The 15,943-nt window shown below is 53.8% G+C and overlaps 1 protein-coding gene and 1 long non-coding RNA gene across 2 annotated transcripts in view; both read right to left on the reverse strand.

Annotated features, from left to right (window-relative positions):
• LOC114059867 overlaps window positions 1-15,943 on the reverse strand; it is a 28,543-nt gene that overhangs the window by 3,375 nt on the left and 9,225 nt on the right. Inside the window, exon 3 of the long non-coding RNA XR_003571752.1 lies at window positions 12,871-12,887. This is a non-coding gene — a long non-coding RNA (uncharacterized LOC114059867). The remainder of the gene's footprint in view (window positions 1-12,870; window positions 12,888-15,943) is intronic.
• On the reverse strand, window positions 4,078-7,221 carry BARX1 (BARX homeobox 1). Its single transcript, XM_027888830.1, has 4 exons — window positions 7,017-7,221; window positions 4,821-5,106; window positions 4,619-4,703; window positions 4,078-4,242 (listed from the first exon to the last, which is right to left on the reverse strand). Exons 1-4 carry the CDS (start codon window positions 7,219-7,221, stop codon window positions 4,078-4,080), a joined length of 741 nt encoding a protein of 246 aa, XP_027744631.1.

Below are 15,943 nucleotides of genomic sequence, written 5' to 3' on the forward strand. Positions count from 1 at the left end.
AACTGCCCTCACAGCATTGCTCTGGGATCATTTTTTTCTTCCAGAAGGGCAGAGCAGATCTCCCCTTGCCTTGCAGGTGTGGAGCAGAGAATCAGGGCCAGGCCACTGCCCCCCCAGCAGCAGGACACCCCCTCACACCACCACCCCGGTGCCCGGTCCTGATGGAGCACCACCTCATATAAACACCCACGTCATTAATCTTCAGATCCCCTGGCTCCATGGAGCTATATTTAAATTGACATTGATGAAAAAGCAGAACCTTCCTCAGGTTTCTTTGAGGTGCTTCACAAAAAGGGGATTTAGGGTGTTTGTACTGGAAACTCACCTTAAAGGGGGTTTTGTTAAGGAAACCATCATAATGTTTGCTGATTACTTGTGACCTAATTAGCCTTTAAACATGGGAAGGACCCACTTTTCCAGCCTGCAGTTTATGCAATTTTACTTCATTCACAGGGAAAACATGCACTGCTTTACCTACACTGGTAATTCAGATGGTGGAGCTCCCTAGCACGGATGCTTTTCTGCCAGAATAAACGTGTTATGCCAATACAACTTATTTATACACAGAAAAGGGAATAAACCTCGGGTGTATTAGCTACAAATATACTTTGCTAGCCCCAGAATTACACAGCACTGGCAAAAGACCCTCACTTGGGGGGAGCATCTTTTCTGGCAGCTTTGGGGTGCTGCAGAGCAGGATCATTCCCACAGGCAGAACAGGGCTCTGAGGGGAAATTACAGCGCTGAAAAAAGTCACCCAGATCTTCCCCAAGGCTGCTTTGGACACCTCTGAGTGTCTAGGCTGACCAGCTCTGCTGCTGCAGTGTTGTGGACGTGGGTATCGCCAGTCACAGTCTGACAGCACCCACACGGGTTCATTACAGCTGTAAAAGGTAATTAGAATGTGAAACAATTATGCAGCACTAACCTAAATTATCCACCTGTGTGCAGGTGAGGCCCAGTGTAATTTCCTTCTGGCCGTTCACCAGCCAACAAGGTTTATTGATGCTGATCGAGGAGAGCCACAAAATCCTGTTTTAAAATGCCGGGGGATATTTTCAAGCACCTTTGGAAGGGCTGTCACTGACGGCTGGCGGTACTTGTTTTGGCTTTTCAAACAGAATCACAGAATCACCGGATTATTTGGGCTGGAAGGGACATTAAAGATAATTTCATTCCACCCCCCGGCCGTGGGCAGGGACTACCCGTCCATTCGCGTGTAACTCACTGGGACCCACCTGCTCCCGGCTCCGAGCTGCTGTCACCGAGGTGTGACGCCACACCAGCCAGCCCAGCACCTGGACAAGCTGCGGGAAAGTTAAACTCCGACAGAAAACAATAAACGAAACCGTCAAAAGATAAAATAATCTAAATATGTAATTTTTGCAGTGAAAAAAAATTTCCAAACAACAACAAAAACAAACCAAGCAATAGAAAAAAATCCCACTAGTCAGGTAAATTGTCAGGTAAGTCTAACAGGCTTCTCCTCTGCCCGGGAGGACTCTGGGTTCCATTGGGGGCGGGAGGGCTCCTCGGCGCGGCTCCCTCCGGCTCCGGTGATGGCAACACCATCACCAGGCTCCTTCCGAAGCGAAAGGTGGTCATTGAAGTCGTTTCCAAGACGCTCCTGGGCAAGCGGCTCCAGCGGGGAGCCAGTCAGGGGGGAAGTGACGGTGCTGGAGGTTCAGTGTGTTCATTCACGGCGTGTTCACACACTCGCACAAGGGCAGCGGGAGCCCCGGGCCAGCTGGGTGCTGTCCCGCCTGGTCTGTCCTGCTGGGAGGAATCGCCGAGTGGGAGATGGCAGAGTAACGCTGGAGAGCCCGGGAGGCTCCGGGCACGGAGTCAGCCCCACACGGCACGGGGCTCTCGGGCGAGAGAAGGTTCCCCCGAGCGCCCTCGGAGCTTTTCCTGCCGTGGAACAACAAGAAGAAAATTATCTCTGGATCCTGCAGGGAAGCGGCCGGTGCAGAAGCCGCGGAGAGAGGCCCCTGGCGGGGGCCCAGCCTGCGCTGCCCCGGGGACGCCCGGCAGGACCAGCCCCGCTGCTCCGCACCGGCTCTGCAGAAAACCACCTTACCAGAGCATCCCAAACCCCTCCTGCTCTTCTCTCTCACTGTCTACAAGGAAAAAAAAAAAAAAAGTTACAATAAAATATTATACCCTATTTAATGCCTCCGTGGTCTGCGGAAAATTAATCACTTTATGGTCTGCGAAAAAATAATCACTTCGCCGCCGCTTACTCAAGTGTGAAAAGAAAACATTAACATTCTATCGCGAGCGCGATAGCACCGACTGAAGGGCGGCTATTCCAACCCTCTGTGTGACATCGGTGATGGACACACCTCGTCGTCCTGTTAATTTGGGTTGAAGCGCCAGTGAATCTCCCTTTTAATTAAAACCCGCTGCTGTTCTCTGAAGTTCACTGAAGTCAACAGGAACAGTAGCCAGAAGTGACAATGAAGTGACAAAGCCACACGCCCACCGTGCCCTGCCCGCGCCGAGGGAACCCGCAGATCCCCGGCCCTGTCAGCCCCGCCGCCGCCCTCCCGCTTCCCAGCGTTCATCCTTATCCCCAGGTTAAACACAACGTTTCCAAGGGGTTGTTTGGTTAAATACATGAGTCATTTCGGTGTGAGAACATGAGGTTGTTTCCTGTTTACCGAGCACTGGCCGTATCCTCCATCGCTCATCCCGGGAGCTGATTTAACCTGGGATGGAGGAGGCCCCGGGCACCTCCCGAGCCGGGCAGGGGGAGGAAGGAGGTACCCCCGGCCCCCCGCGCACCCGCTGCAGCGGCGAAACGAGGAAAACTGGGAGCGACAGGCATGAGCTCAGCGCTCCAGCGGCGGCGGCGGCTCGGGGCTGTTTTGAGTTAAAGCCGATGCTGTTCGCTGTGCTCCTCTCCCGCCGGGCCCTTAGCACGGGCTGGAGCGCTCCCGGGAGCCGCTGCGGTGCGGGGTGGTCCCGCACAGCCGACCGCAGGGACGCCCCGGGGGCGGGCAGGGAGGCACCGACAGGCCCCGAGCCGCAGGAGCTAATTACCGCCGTTAATTGGGAGGCGCCCCCGCAGCAGGGGATCAGCCCGGGGTTGTCCCGCCGCTCCCCCTGGCCTCGCTCTCCGCTCTGGCCGTTCCCTGCGGTGCTGCTGGTTTTCAGCAGCAGCACGGTGCTGTAATCGCGTTGCTCGGTAGATGCTCTGTAAGTTGACATCGCGACGGAAAACGTGGAGCGGGGGCTCGGGGAAAACAAACGAACAAACAACAAAAACAAAACAGAAACCACCACAAAAAAAAAAAAAAAAAAAAAAAAAAAAAAAAAAAAAAAAAAAAAAAAAAAAAAAAAAGCCCGAACAAAAAATGCCAAGATTTCATGCTACGTCTCACAATAGCCATTTTTTAAAAGTATCAATTTAGGACGCGCGGCGTGGGAAATAATTAATCTCTTTGTCAGCAATTAATGTATCTTTAAAATGCAAAAGCATCCGAATTTGATCAGAGAAAGACTGAGGGTTTGGCCTCTCCCGGCCACGGGCAGCCGAGCTGTCAGGGAAAACGATGGGAGAATCTTCCTGGTACCACCGCTCTTTGCTCTCTCTGTGTAGATCTGCCTGGAACTTGGGTTTGAATCTCTAGCCTGCCTCCGAGGGGAGAAAAAAAAAAAAAAAAAAAATTTAAAAACATTAAACCCAAAGCATTACGTTACTCAGAGCAACAGTTCATAAAATACTTTATTGAAATAAAGTAAATATCTTCGCATTAATAAAACTGATCATAAAATGCAGTTTTCGAATAACTAGGGGCACCACAGGGTTTTAGACAGCGAGTAGATGTGGAAGGTGGGATCCAGTGTCCTCCTGGCCCCTCGGGCCGTCGCACAACACCGCGGCCGTGGCGCAGCGCTCCGCGGGCGCGGAGAGGGGCGGGGATGCGGCCGGTCAAAGCGTCCAAATCTCCCGAGTCCGAAGGCGGCCGCTGCCACTGTCCGAGCTGCCCTCCATCCCCTTCCCCCGGGTCCGGAGAGGTGCGGGGCCCCCGCGGGCAGCGCCCGGGGGGCGGCGGGGCGGGCGCTCGCCCCTCACTCCTCCTGGCTGACCTCGGCCGGCGAGCCCAGGCTCTCGGGCGGCTTCTCGGCGTCCCTGGCTCGCTCCTGCTCCGAGAGCTGCTCGCTGCTGGGGATCGAGTTCTTCTTGGGGCGGCCCTTCGGTTTGGTGGGGGACTCCAGGCCGCCCCCCTGCAACACCTGCGAGGCAGGGAAGGGGCAGAGGAGGGAGATACCCCGGTAAAACAATGCTGCCCTCAGCCCGGGGCGCAGGAACCCCTCTCTCCCCGTGCCCCGGAGGGAAACACCGCCCTCCGCCCCCGGGGGCCGAGCGGTACCGCAGGAGGGTTCGGACAGGACTGGGCGACAGACAGGGGTCTGATCGGAGCCCAGGCGGTGATGGACTTAAAGACCAGGAGCATATTATTATTATTATTATTATTATTATTATTATTATTATTACTGCTACTATTGCTACTACTATTATCATCATCATTATTAGCCCAGGGCAGCGCTCGGTACCCCGTCGAACGCGGACACTGCGCGCCGAAGGGGCGGACGATCAAGGGACACTTACTATTTTCTTCCATTTCATGCGCCTGTTCTGGTACCAGGTTTTCACCTGGAGCTGGCTGAGCCCCAGCGATTCGGCCAGGTCTATTCTGCGGGCGAGACAGAGAGGCGGTCAGCCCGGCAGCTTTCCCCTCGGATGGCAGCTTCCCGACTTTTTTCAGGAAAAAAGAGCCCCGTCCCGCGGTCCGAGGGTCGCCACCGCCTACCTGTCGGGCGTGGAGAGGTATTTCTGCTTCTCGAAGCGCTTCTCCAGCCCCATGAGCTGCAGCTCGGTGAAGACGGTGCGGCTTCGGCGCCCCTTCTTGGCCTTGCCCGGCTCGGGGGGGCCCGGCTCCAACTTGCCACGGAGGTGCAGCTCCAGCGGGAGATGGGGCGAGGCGGAGCCGCCCTGCAGCCCCGAGCCGGCGGCCAGCAGAGCCGAGCCCAGCCCCGAGCAGCCCAGGGGAGCCAGCGGGAACTTGAACACGGCGGCCGGCTCCGCCTTCAGCACCGCTGCGGGAGAGAGGGGCCGTCAGCGCCGGGCAGAGCTCGGGGACCCCTGGGGCTGCAGGATGCCTCGGCACCCTGCAAGGAACCCCGGGCCCTTCTCCTGCTTTCTCGGTACCTTCCTGGGGCCAGAGGGGTGCGGAACCCCCGGGAAGCCGGTCGGGTCCCGGGCCCCCCCGGTTCCGCCTCCTCCGTGGTACCGGGTCATGTTTTACCCTTCAACCGGTAGATGCTGATTACGGAATGACTGGGGGGGGGGGGAGAGGGTGTCGTTCAAGTAAAAATAATTAAAATCAACTCAAAAGCCTTCTCCTCGGTGTCACCCAACAGCTGCAGGGCCCGGCGGGCAGCGAGGGCCGGGCATGGACCCGGGATTCCCTTCCTGGAACTTTTCAGGATATTTTCGACGTGGTGACAATTCTTATCCCTCTCTGTGAACCTCTGCCCCGCGATTTTCCTCTAAAGGACCTCCCGAGGAGAGTACAAGCGAGCCCATCCCCGAGGATGCTGCTCCCCGCGGGCTGGGGCCGCCGCTCGGCCGGCTCCGCTCAGTTTTACCCGGTCTGTCCGGGCCCTGCTCGGCTCGGTTCCCTTCCCCGACTCGGTCCAGCCCTGTTCGGTCCTTCCCGGCGCCCCCGCTCTGCTCCCCGGCTGGGCCCGCAGCGCCAGCGCTGGTGCCGGCTCGGCAAACCCGGGCAGGCCGGGGACTCCGTCCTGCTCGGCCCGTCCCCTCCCAGCGACACGGGAACGACCTCGGGGGAAGGACCTTTAGGGGCGTCTCTGCTGGCTTTTCTTCTCGGACCGAGCTGAAATCGCCTCCCTCCCTGCAGGGCCCGATCCTGCTCCCGCTGATCCCTGTGAAACTGAGCCGCGAGTGATGCAAAAAGCCTTTTATCTGATCCGCTATTCCAAATAGCTCTGAATAGTTCATCTAGAAAATATTACTGATTTCTAGATATTCTAACTCATGTTGCTCCCTTGCTCTGGGTCTTGACGCTTTGCTCTTTCTCTCTTAAAAGCAAAAAAAAAGAAATTGTGATTCTCCTTTTCTGTTCAGTTCTATGAAAAGAACGTCTATGAAGAGCGATGGCTGTTCAGACGAAGATGGCTTTGGAAGTGAAAGCTCCCGCCATCACACATTTAAATATTGGCCTTTACAATACATTAAGTACTGGCCTTCAAAATATATTAAATACTGGCGTTAAAAAAACTCCAGCAATGTCATTAATAAACTATATTTGTCCTAAATACTATATCCGACTGGATAGAGCTTGCTGGCACCAATTTTAAATATATATATATGTATTATAATATAGACTATAATGTTATATCTTATATACTTTCTATTATTATATAAATATAATATATTTTATATGCTATATTTTTATAATTTATGTAAAATATGTATTTTATATATATATATATATATATACACAAACATATATATGTTGGGTTTCCAGTTAAATCTGTGACCACAGGGCCCTGTGCCGCCCCTTGTAGCCACACACACACCGACTCCACTGCTTAGCTCCAGCAATTCCCACTTCATCCAAAAACCAACAAAATAAAACAAACAAAAATCAAACCAAAACCCCAAAACTATCAACAAGGACAGAAATTCAAAGGCCGATCTGTGAAAGCGCCGCTGGAGCCATAGAGCCGCTTTCTTTCGTTTTTAGGCCCAAAACACCGGGCTGCTCTAGGCTGGAGCGGCCGCGGCACAGCGGGAGCCGGCGGGATGCGCTCGGCCGGCAGAGCCCGGCAGCGATTTTTTTTTCAGGCAGAATTCACAAGTTTTTTTTCCAGGAGCCCGGCTCCGAAAGGCGCTGGAGATCGTCAGCGGGCGATGCCTCCCCGCCTGCCGCCCCCCAACCCACCCCCCATCCCCTCGAGCCGCGGGGACCCCCGAGACGTACCGAGGTGGTTGTGGTAGGGCCGGGCGGAAAGCAGCGCCTGCACCCCGAACTTGAGCAGCTCCCCGGCCGGCGCGGCCCCCTTGGCGTCCGGGGGGTCGGTGAGGATCTCCTCGATCATAAAGCTGCGGTAGCGGTGGGAGCGGTGATCGGGGAAGGCTTCGGCCGGGAAGTAGCGAGCGGCCCCCAACTCCAGCGGGTGCTGCATCCTCGCCGCCCCCGGGGCGCGGGGGGACCCCCGGCCGCCGGGGCCGCCCTAGCGCAGCCCCCCGGGCGGCAGCCGGGCAGCGGGGGCTCTGCCCATCGCCCCGCCGCCCCCTTCCCCTCCCCTCCCCCTGCGCGGCCCCCCCCGGCCCCGGAGCGCCTTGAGCAGCGCGGCGGCCGGAGCCGTGCCCGCCGCCTGCACACGGGGCGCGGCACCGGGCAGCGTCTCTCCGCCCCGGCACGGCGGCGGGGGCCTATTATACCGCCGGCCCGGCGGGGCCGTCAGCGCGGCGGGGGAGGGCGCGGGAGGGGCTGCGCAGGAAGGAAGGGGCCGGGGCGGGCGAGTACCTGAAGCGAGGGGTTACAGCCCAGTATTTGATCCCCCGCCATATAAAGCAAATTAGCCGTTCTGCTCGCGGCGGGAGAGCAAACACCCAAAACAACCGCTGGCCCCTTCGAAGGGCGGCCTCGGCCCAGTCCTTATGACCGTCCTGGTCCTCGTCGCCATCCCCATCCCCAGCCCTATCCCCATCCCCATCCCGATCTTCAATTCCAATCCCCTTTCCCATCCCCGTCCCCACCCGCATCTCCTTCCCCATCCCCTGACGGGACGCCTCGACAGATGGGGAGAGACACAGAACCAGAGTGACACATGGGGAGCCCCAGCCTCAAGCCCCCTGCCCTGCACGGCCCCTGCCCCGCAGAACCGTCTGTGCCTCACAGCTCTCGGGGTCCCCCCAGGGCCCTGACCGGGGGGTCCTGGGGCTTGGAGGAGTCGAAGCAGCCCAAGGTCAGGCGGGACCGCGCTGACGGTCGGGCCTGCCCGTCGAGGGGCCCAGGCCCGACGCCTTCAGCCCCGGGCTCCCTCCCCATCCCGACCAATTCTCTGTAAACATCGAAAAGGAACTGGTCAGGGAAACAAAACCCATCACGAAGAGGAGCCTTTCCCTGGACTTTCTGAGCCTTTCAACCAACCCACAGGATCGGCCAAGCGGGCCCACGTAGAGGGACGGAAGCCGGGGTCATCTCCGGGGGAAGGGAAACTCAGCCTCCCTCTTTAGGATTTTTTACCAAAAAAGGGGCTTTCACCCCATTTTCTCGGCCGCTTAGGCTGCCGTGGGGTGTGCGGGGGATGCGCAGGGACGTGCGGAGCCTCCGCGGGATCCTGCCCGGCTCAGCTCTGTAATCCGTGAGCAAGACGGGCCACGGGAGTCACCCGCGGGTTCCCTCGGTGAGCGCAGCCCACGAGGGGACGTGTCCCAGCGCTCGTCGGGGTGGGGGCCCGGGTGTCCGGCCAGTTCCCCCAGCCCTGGGCTCCCCTGCGCCTCCGCGCTCCAGCACTCCTCGCGGGTCCCCGTCCCGCGAGGGGGAACCCGCAACCAGTGCCCCGAAAAGCCAGGGAACAGCCCCGGGGTGGCTTCGCACCCGGCGGCAGATGCGAGGGCCCGGCTGCGGGGACCCCCGGGCCGGTAATTTGGATTAAATGTTGAGGAAGGGGTGGGTGGAGTAGTTCAGGGAACCATGGAGAACACGAGGCCGCTCTGCTGCTCCTGTCAGCGCTACTTGAGTCCTGCTGCCGTCCCACCGCACTACTCACCCCCGCATGCGACAACAACAACGCGTTAATTTACACTCTGTGCTTCCACTGCCTTCCCACATAACCTGTTCCATATGGTTACTGCCACTTGCACCGAGCAGCTTCGCGAGGGTTTTTCTGTTTTCCCCACGTTTCTTGGGTTCAATATTATGCCCCTCGCTCAGTGAAACACTGACGGGCTGAGCTCCCCCTTAGCGCCCCCGCTGCTCCCTCCTGTTAGGGGGTTGTCACCTATTCGGACATCACCGCGGTGTTTGGACCGCCAACGAGTTCATGGCACACGCCAAAGCCGTGGCCGTGACCGGGAGCCGAGCCCGCCCAGATGCTGCATGGCCCCGGGGCCGGGCGCCTCCATCCCTCCATCCCTGCATCCTTCCCCCACTTCCCCCAATCCCTCCTGGGAATCTCTGGGCAGCGGTGTCCCTGTGCGCACCTGCGCTCCAGGGAGACCCCGACCGAGACCAGCGGGGCCCCGAAAATAATTAAAAAAAAAAAATCCCAAATTGAAACCCTGCCCGTTTTTCCTGACGTGGCTTTTCGTCCGCCTAGCTTTTGTCCATCTGCTCCGCTTAGATCACAAGGTGTTTCCACGCCAAGGTGCTGATTTCTTAGGGCCGAGGCTAAAGAGGCCGTTGGAGCTATTATGATAGAATAATTATGAGTAAAGTGAGAAGAATTTTGGCCACATTCAAGCGAGCAGACAAATCCACATCGGATTGTTTAAACTACCTCACCTCCGAGACCAGCGCACTCGTAAACAAACAGTGCCCGTAAAAGAAATTACCCACACCCCCTTGAGTTTTTTGTTTCTTTAAAATAAATCAAAACTCGTGAATAATGGTAAATATTAACACTCCCGTCCCCATCTCGGAGCAGATTAGGATCAGTGCGGTGCAGACACGGTATCATTTCCCATCATACGGTATTATTTTTGGTATTTTAAATTTTTATATTCCTTGTGATCCATCTGCCCCGAGGCTGCTCATGCTCCGATTCCACATCCGCCGCGGGAACAGGCCTATAGCCCCCGAGTTCACTAAAAAATAAAATAAAATAAAATAAAAATAACATTTCTGTGAACGCTCCTATTGAAATATTTTGATGATGCGCTGAAGAAAGAAAAGATGAACTTCACCGTCCGGTCGCTTTCACAGTCAGTAATCTAAAATCGTTGCAAAACAAATCCTGTAGCGGAAAGTTATTATTATTATTATTATTATTATTACTATTCCTATTCCTATTACTATTTTATTATTATTATTACAGCGGCTGAAAATCGTGTAACTCCCCGTGCTCTTACAGAGCACCTAAACCCGCACTTTTATTTCACATCGATCTAGGCAGATTCACGTTTATTAACAGCAGCGTTTCAGAGTGGGAGCTCGGCAAAATCCGTGGGGTTTTAGGGGGCAACTGCACGAACGAGATGCAGGCCCCAAATTCATGCACTCTCTATTCCCCCTCCCCTCCCCAGATACTAGAATGGAATCACCTTTCTCTGCAAAATTGTTCCTCATTTGCCGAGGATTTTTTGGGGGGGTTGTTTTTGTGTGTGTGTGTGTGTTTGGTTGGCTTTTTGGTCTTTGTCTTGTTTTGTTGTTTTGGGGTTTCGTTGTTTGTTTGGGTTGGGTTGGGTTGTTTTGCTGAATTTTTTTTCCCTTGCACCGGGGACAGACTTTATATAACTGTTAGACAGACTATTTCTGGAGTTGGGTTTTCTGAAAAATAATTTTATACAAACGTCCATAACTAGATTCAGAAACTATCGATACTAGTTTCAGAACTAGTTTCAGAAACTATCGATACGTAACCAATTTCAGAAACGAACTCCCGTTAGGAGACTGTTGTAATCCTCGTTTTGTATAAAAGTGGAACGCATTTTTTAAGGCTCCTTTCGCTGACTTTCACGCTTCAGATGTCTTGATGTCTGTTTTGGCTGGGCAACTCAGACAAGGGTGACAGTTCCACCGGTGAAAACTTTGCAATGAAGAAAGAAACAATTCGTCCATTGATTTAAAACTCTTCCCGGGGGTGGGAATATTTTTACTCCGCTGATTGATTCCCGATTTGACGGGAAGAAGAGTTTTCCTGAATTTTCGCTCATCACCGGCCCCTCCGTTAAGTTCTCGCAGTTCTCCCGACTCCCAACAAACCGCAACTCGGAAAACAGCGATATTCAAACTCTTCGCCTCCTGGATCCCTCGGGAATTATCCCAGCCGGGGAAAAATATTTTTAATAACAAGCTGCAGACCCCACCCGGGGGTCCGGGACCGTAGGGGGCTCCCTGCGAGTGCCAGGCACGGCTTAATAAGGGCTCTGTCATCGAAGTCTCGGCTCTCCCCGGAGCAGAGGGGGCCGCGGTGCCCGCTCCCATCCCCATCTGTCGAGGGGGGTCCGCTCCGCAACGCTGCTTCGATTAACTAATAACTGGCGGGAGGGTTTCGTATCAAAGCTCTCGAAAAGCATTTTAAACACAACCAATTCGTTGTTTTCTCCACATCACCCCCCTCCTCCCCCCCCCCCCCCCCCCCCCCCCCCCCCCCCCCCCCCCCCCCACACACACACTCCTCGCACTCGGCGAAGCCCCACGCAGGGGGACCCGGTGCCCGGAGCTCGCTGGGGGTCCCGGGGTGGGGGGCTCTGCCCGTCCCCTGTGCAGGACAGTGCAGGGGACCCTGATGCCAGGTGGGAACATCCCCCCGCTCCTCAGCCCCTGCCCTTCCCACGGGTGTCCGAGCAGGGGAGTCAGTCCCAGCGACCTCCCCCTCCTCGCGGCACTTAATATTCAGGAAATCCACAAAGTGGTACGGAGAGAGTGGAAAACGTGACATCACGGGCTAATTGGGAAGGAGCGTAAGGGCTGAGCGAGGGAATAGCTCAGCCCTGAGTAACACGTTACGTTTAATGGCCGGGTAAAGCTTCGGCGGCAGCATTTAAACACGCGTCCCTCTAAAAATGGTTTTCTGCCAACACCTGGCCTCGTCGGACTGTCTGACCGTGGAATTAGCTTGGAAAGTCCCTTTTAGAGGATGCGGCTTGGTTTGAGCGAGGGCTGCAGCCCCTTCATTTCGCTGCCACACGGGGTCCATCACCCGTCCTCCTCTCTGCTGCACCCACCCCGACAGCTCTCGCAGACTGCGTGTCCCCATCTCACACACAGCCTTTTCCCTGGCATCCTTATTTTTGCAGAGCACCAAAACAGCGCAAACAGTGATTAAGAAACGCTGAGAAAGCCCTCCTACATCTCTCTCTTTTTTTTTTTTTCGTCTAGGATTTTAAAATTTCATTTATTTAACTAGTTCACAGAAAAGGGATGCAACGCTTGGAAATAAAAGCCAGCGACCAGCCACAAACGTGTTTAGATTTCAGGCCAGGCAGTATTTTCGGTGACAGCCTCTCTGTGAATTGATTCCTAGTCCTGAAGGTTCAGAGCTCCTTCACCGGCACTGCCAGAAGCACGGTGGCCGCCCCTAAAAGCGAAGTCCCAGCTAACAGATGGGTGCAATTACACTTTCCCTCGTTGACAGCATGTACAGCCATCTTTCTCCACCCTGAGCTGCTGTGGAAAAGCGGTGTGATGGTGTGCCCAGGGCTTGGACTGCAGTCAGTGCTCAGCTCCAATCCCCCGAAAAAAACCCGACCTGGCTACAACCCCAAGGCCGTGGAGCTGCACAGGTGGAACTGCAGGTGACGTAAGTTTTGCAAATGACAGTCAGGATAAGTATACAAGGGCAAGTTAAACGTTGGTGCATTATTTCAGCAAATAATTACACTCAATTGCATTCATTCCTAGGTGTTAACCGAGTTTTCAGGCAGAAAACAATGAGTTGTCCTTATCACTCTTGTATTGGCTGAAATCCAACCAACCCCTGCAGCTGTCCCGAAACTGAGGATGCCTTAACGATCCCGCATTAGCCCCGTGCTGTAAACACTCGGGGGTATGCTGAGGTTATTCACTGTACTCACTGGAACGGGACTGTTTATGGTTCATAAAATTAAATTAATGGCTACATCTGTGCAGAGCTGGGGCCTTCGGGGTTTAAAAGCGAAGAAACGGAACGAAATCCTCACACTCTTCAGTTTTATGGTTAGCCTCCAGTCAGTTTTGGTTCCCACTTCTGGAGTGCTTCGTCAGATCTGGATGATTTGGGTTTATGGATCAGCAGGGAGATGTTTAAATCACTGAACACAATAATGGCTAATTGAAACATTTTATTTAAAAAAATAACAAGATGTTTTGTACATATTAAAAATCATATTAAAGCTGGCTTCCCAGTCCCTCACAAGCACCACTACAGCTAGTTAAACCCCCCAAGTTAAAGAGGCAATTACATAAAATAGCTCTCCTTAAAGGCCAAACAATATAAAACAATTATGTGATGAAGGGTTCCTTTCTGCTAGTTTGTTCTTGAACAACCTTTTGATTCATGTGTGTATCTCATTTTAAAATATGGGTACAAAACCATTAAAATGCCCCTCCAACAGGGATTAGGACCAGAACCTCTCCTCATTCCTGCAGAAATGAATGGCCCTGGAACAGGAGAAATGGTTGCAGCTCAGCCTCACCAAAACAAATCACACCAAACAAAAATATGGTCCAGAAGTGAATAACCCACTGTCTGAAATCTCCTAAATGGCTTCTATTTTTAGAAGCTCCCCTTTGCACTGCAGCCTGCTGCAGATATTCCACCTGACAGGCCAGCTGACCTGCTGTGGCTGAAACCACGGCAGCACAGAATACACTTCTTTTTAATAAAACTGTGCCAGGCAGGTCAGGATTTCTAAATGTTTCTAATCCTCCTAAGAGTCTTTACCTGTTCTACCCTCCAGAGCTTGGCTGAGATTCAATGGATTTTTACAAACCTGTCATAGGACTCGTGGTCACAAATCAGCAGATGAGGTTAAAATATTGAGTGGAGGCTCCTGAGCTCATGAGGGACACGGGGGACGGGGCAGGGCTTGCCCTCCTCACCTTCATCTGGGTGCAGAGCTTTGGCCCACGAAGAAGGGGCTGCTGTCCTACATTTAATCAAACTGCAGAGCAGGTTTGGTCCTGAACCAGGTGACATTGGTGGCACTTGTGTGCTGGAGCGGGATCTGGGTTTAGGGGAACCTGATTTCCATGAGGGATGGCAGGAAGCCAGCAGTGCCAGCTCACAGGTGTGCCCACACTGGCTCATGGTTTTGATTCATCCCATTTGCAGGCAGCTTCCTAACTCCCAGAAGCACCAGTGTCCCAGCCAAAATCCCTCCTGTGCAGATCCTGCACATCCTCTGCACAACTCCTCAGGCCAGAGCTCTGAAACCAACCCCAGCCACAGAGGACTGAAGGGCAAATAAGGATTGATTTTCTCACTGTTAACCTCGGGCTGGGGAGGCTGGGGCAGGTGGGGATTATGTGCTCACCCCCTTCCAGCTCTGCCCACTCCAGCTCAGGCCCTGCAGCCTGCAGGGACCCTCCCTGCTCACACTGCTGACTGATTATGGGCACCAGGAAACGCATTACTACGGAAAATCTGTCCCATAGATGCACCTGGGTTGGGATCAAGAGGGAAAAGGTAAATTTTCCTACAGTTGCCAACTTCTTCCTCCTGTATCCCACTGCAGTTGGAATAAGCAGGAATTTTCTCACTACCCTTCAAGGACCAGTCTAATTTAGAATGAAAGAAGAAACTGGGAAGGTAATATTTTAATAAAAAGCTTCAAAAGCAGCAATGTTAATTTTGAAATTTTGAATCTGTACACAGAAAACTCCCCTTGAAGGTGTGAGATTTTGAGAGATTATTCCTTCACTGTTCATAAAAATTCATACTTCTTCATTCATCTGTGTGAAGAAATCAATTACTCTCAGGGCCACATACAGGCTTTGCTACCAACCTGAAAGTTCTAATGAACCTACAGCCTTGAGGGAACAGATTTCCTCTCCTTTCTAAGTGATGAGTCATGAGAGTTACAGGGCTCTCTAAAATTAGCTTTTTGAAAGACCACTTATAACACTAAAGAAAGTGTGATGGTTTGTGAGAGGGCCACCAGGATGTTTAGAGGGCTGGAGCACCTCTCCTGTGAGGACAGGGTGAAAAAATTGGGATTGTTCAGCCTGGAGAAGAGAAGCTTCAGGCTGAAATAATAGTGTCCTTCCAGTGACTGAAGGGAGCTGACTAAAAAGATGGAGAGAGACTATTTAGAAGGGCCTGGAGTGACAGGACAAGGGGGATCACTTCAAAGTGACAGAGAGTAGGTTTTGGTTAGACATTAGAAAAAAATTCTTCCCTGTGAGGGTGGGCAGGCCCTGGCACAGGTTGTCCAGAGAAGCTGTGGCTGCCCCTGGATCCCTGGGAGTGTCCAAGGCCAGGCTGGACGGGGCTTGGAGCAACCTGGGCTGGTGGAAGGTGTCCCTGCCCGTGGCAGAGGGTGGGACTGGATGACTTTTAGGGTCCCTCCCAACCCAAACCATCCTGTGATTCTTTGATATCCAGTCCAACCCTGCAGATCTTTCTCAGGCAGAACTCAGACTGTGCTCTAGGTCTTTTATTTTCCTTGCAGGGGCAAACTGTGATTCTCAGAAGGATTTAAGGCCCTTGATGCTGCAGCAGGTATTTTTAATTCTATGTGGGAAACCCTTGCTCACACTGAGGTCACCGGGAGGAGATCTGCCATCCACTTCAGGAGAAATGAGACCTGAGTTTCACATTGCCTACGCTGCAATTCCTACATCTGATACGGCAAATTTCTATTTACCGTGCCCAGAACCACATTTCAAACCCATATATGGCCACAGCTGCTTAAGAAGTTTAAACAATTTCGCTTTCTGTACATATATTATGACACTTGCAACTTTTTGGACTCTAATATGCCATTCCGAGAAGCCGCTGATAGGGATCTGCCGAGCTCCAGATGGATTGATTTAACGCGGCTCTGTGCTCGTCCTGCCGGGCTCGGGGGCTCCTCCCATCCCATTCTCCTCTGCCTCTCTCTTTTGGGGTGATCCTGCACCGCCATCTCACACCCCCATCCCACATCCCCCATCCCGCACCTGAGATCCCACCCCCCATATCCCGCGTGCCCATCCCTGGCTGCCAATCAGCATCACATCAACCCACACCCCATATCCCACTCCCCCATATCCCT

Source organism: Empidonax traillii, unplaced genomic scaffold (genome assembly GCF_003031625.1).
Source record: "Empidonax traillii isolate 1590-97213 ecotype Southwest subspecies unplaced genomic scaffold, ASM303162v1 scaffold246:size859669, whole genome shotgun sequence".
Lineage (NCBI taxonomy): Eukaryota > Metazoa > Chordata > Aves > Passeriformes > Tyrannidae > Empidonax > Empidonax traillii.

What these genes read in the sequence shown, in the direction of transcription:
- BARX1 (XM_027888830.1), bottom strand. Translation starts at nt 7,221, where the DNA reads ATGCAGCACCCGCTGGAGTTGGGGGCCGCTCGCTACTTCCCGGCCGAA. An exon ending in TACCTCTCCACGCCCGACAG is followed by an intron (nt 4,704 to 4,820) that starts GTAGGCGGTGGC and finishes TCTCGCCCGCAG; the next exon opens with AATAGACCTGGCCGAATCGC. An exon ending in GCATGAAATGGAAGAAAATA is followed by an intron (nt 4,243 to 4,618) that starts GTAAGTGTCCCT and finishes CCTGCCTCGCAG; the next exon opens with GTGTTGCAGGGGGGCGGCCT.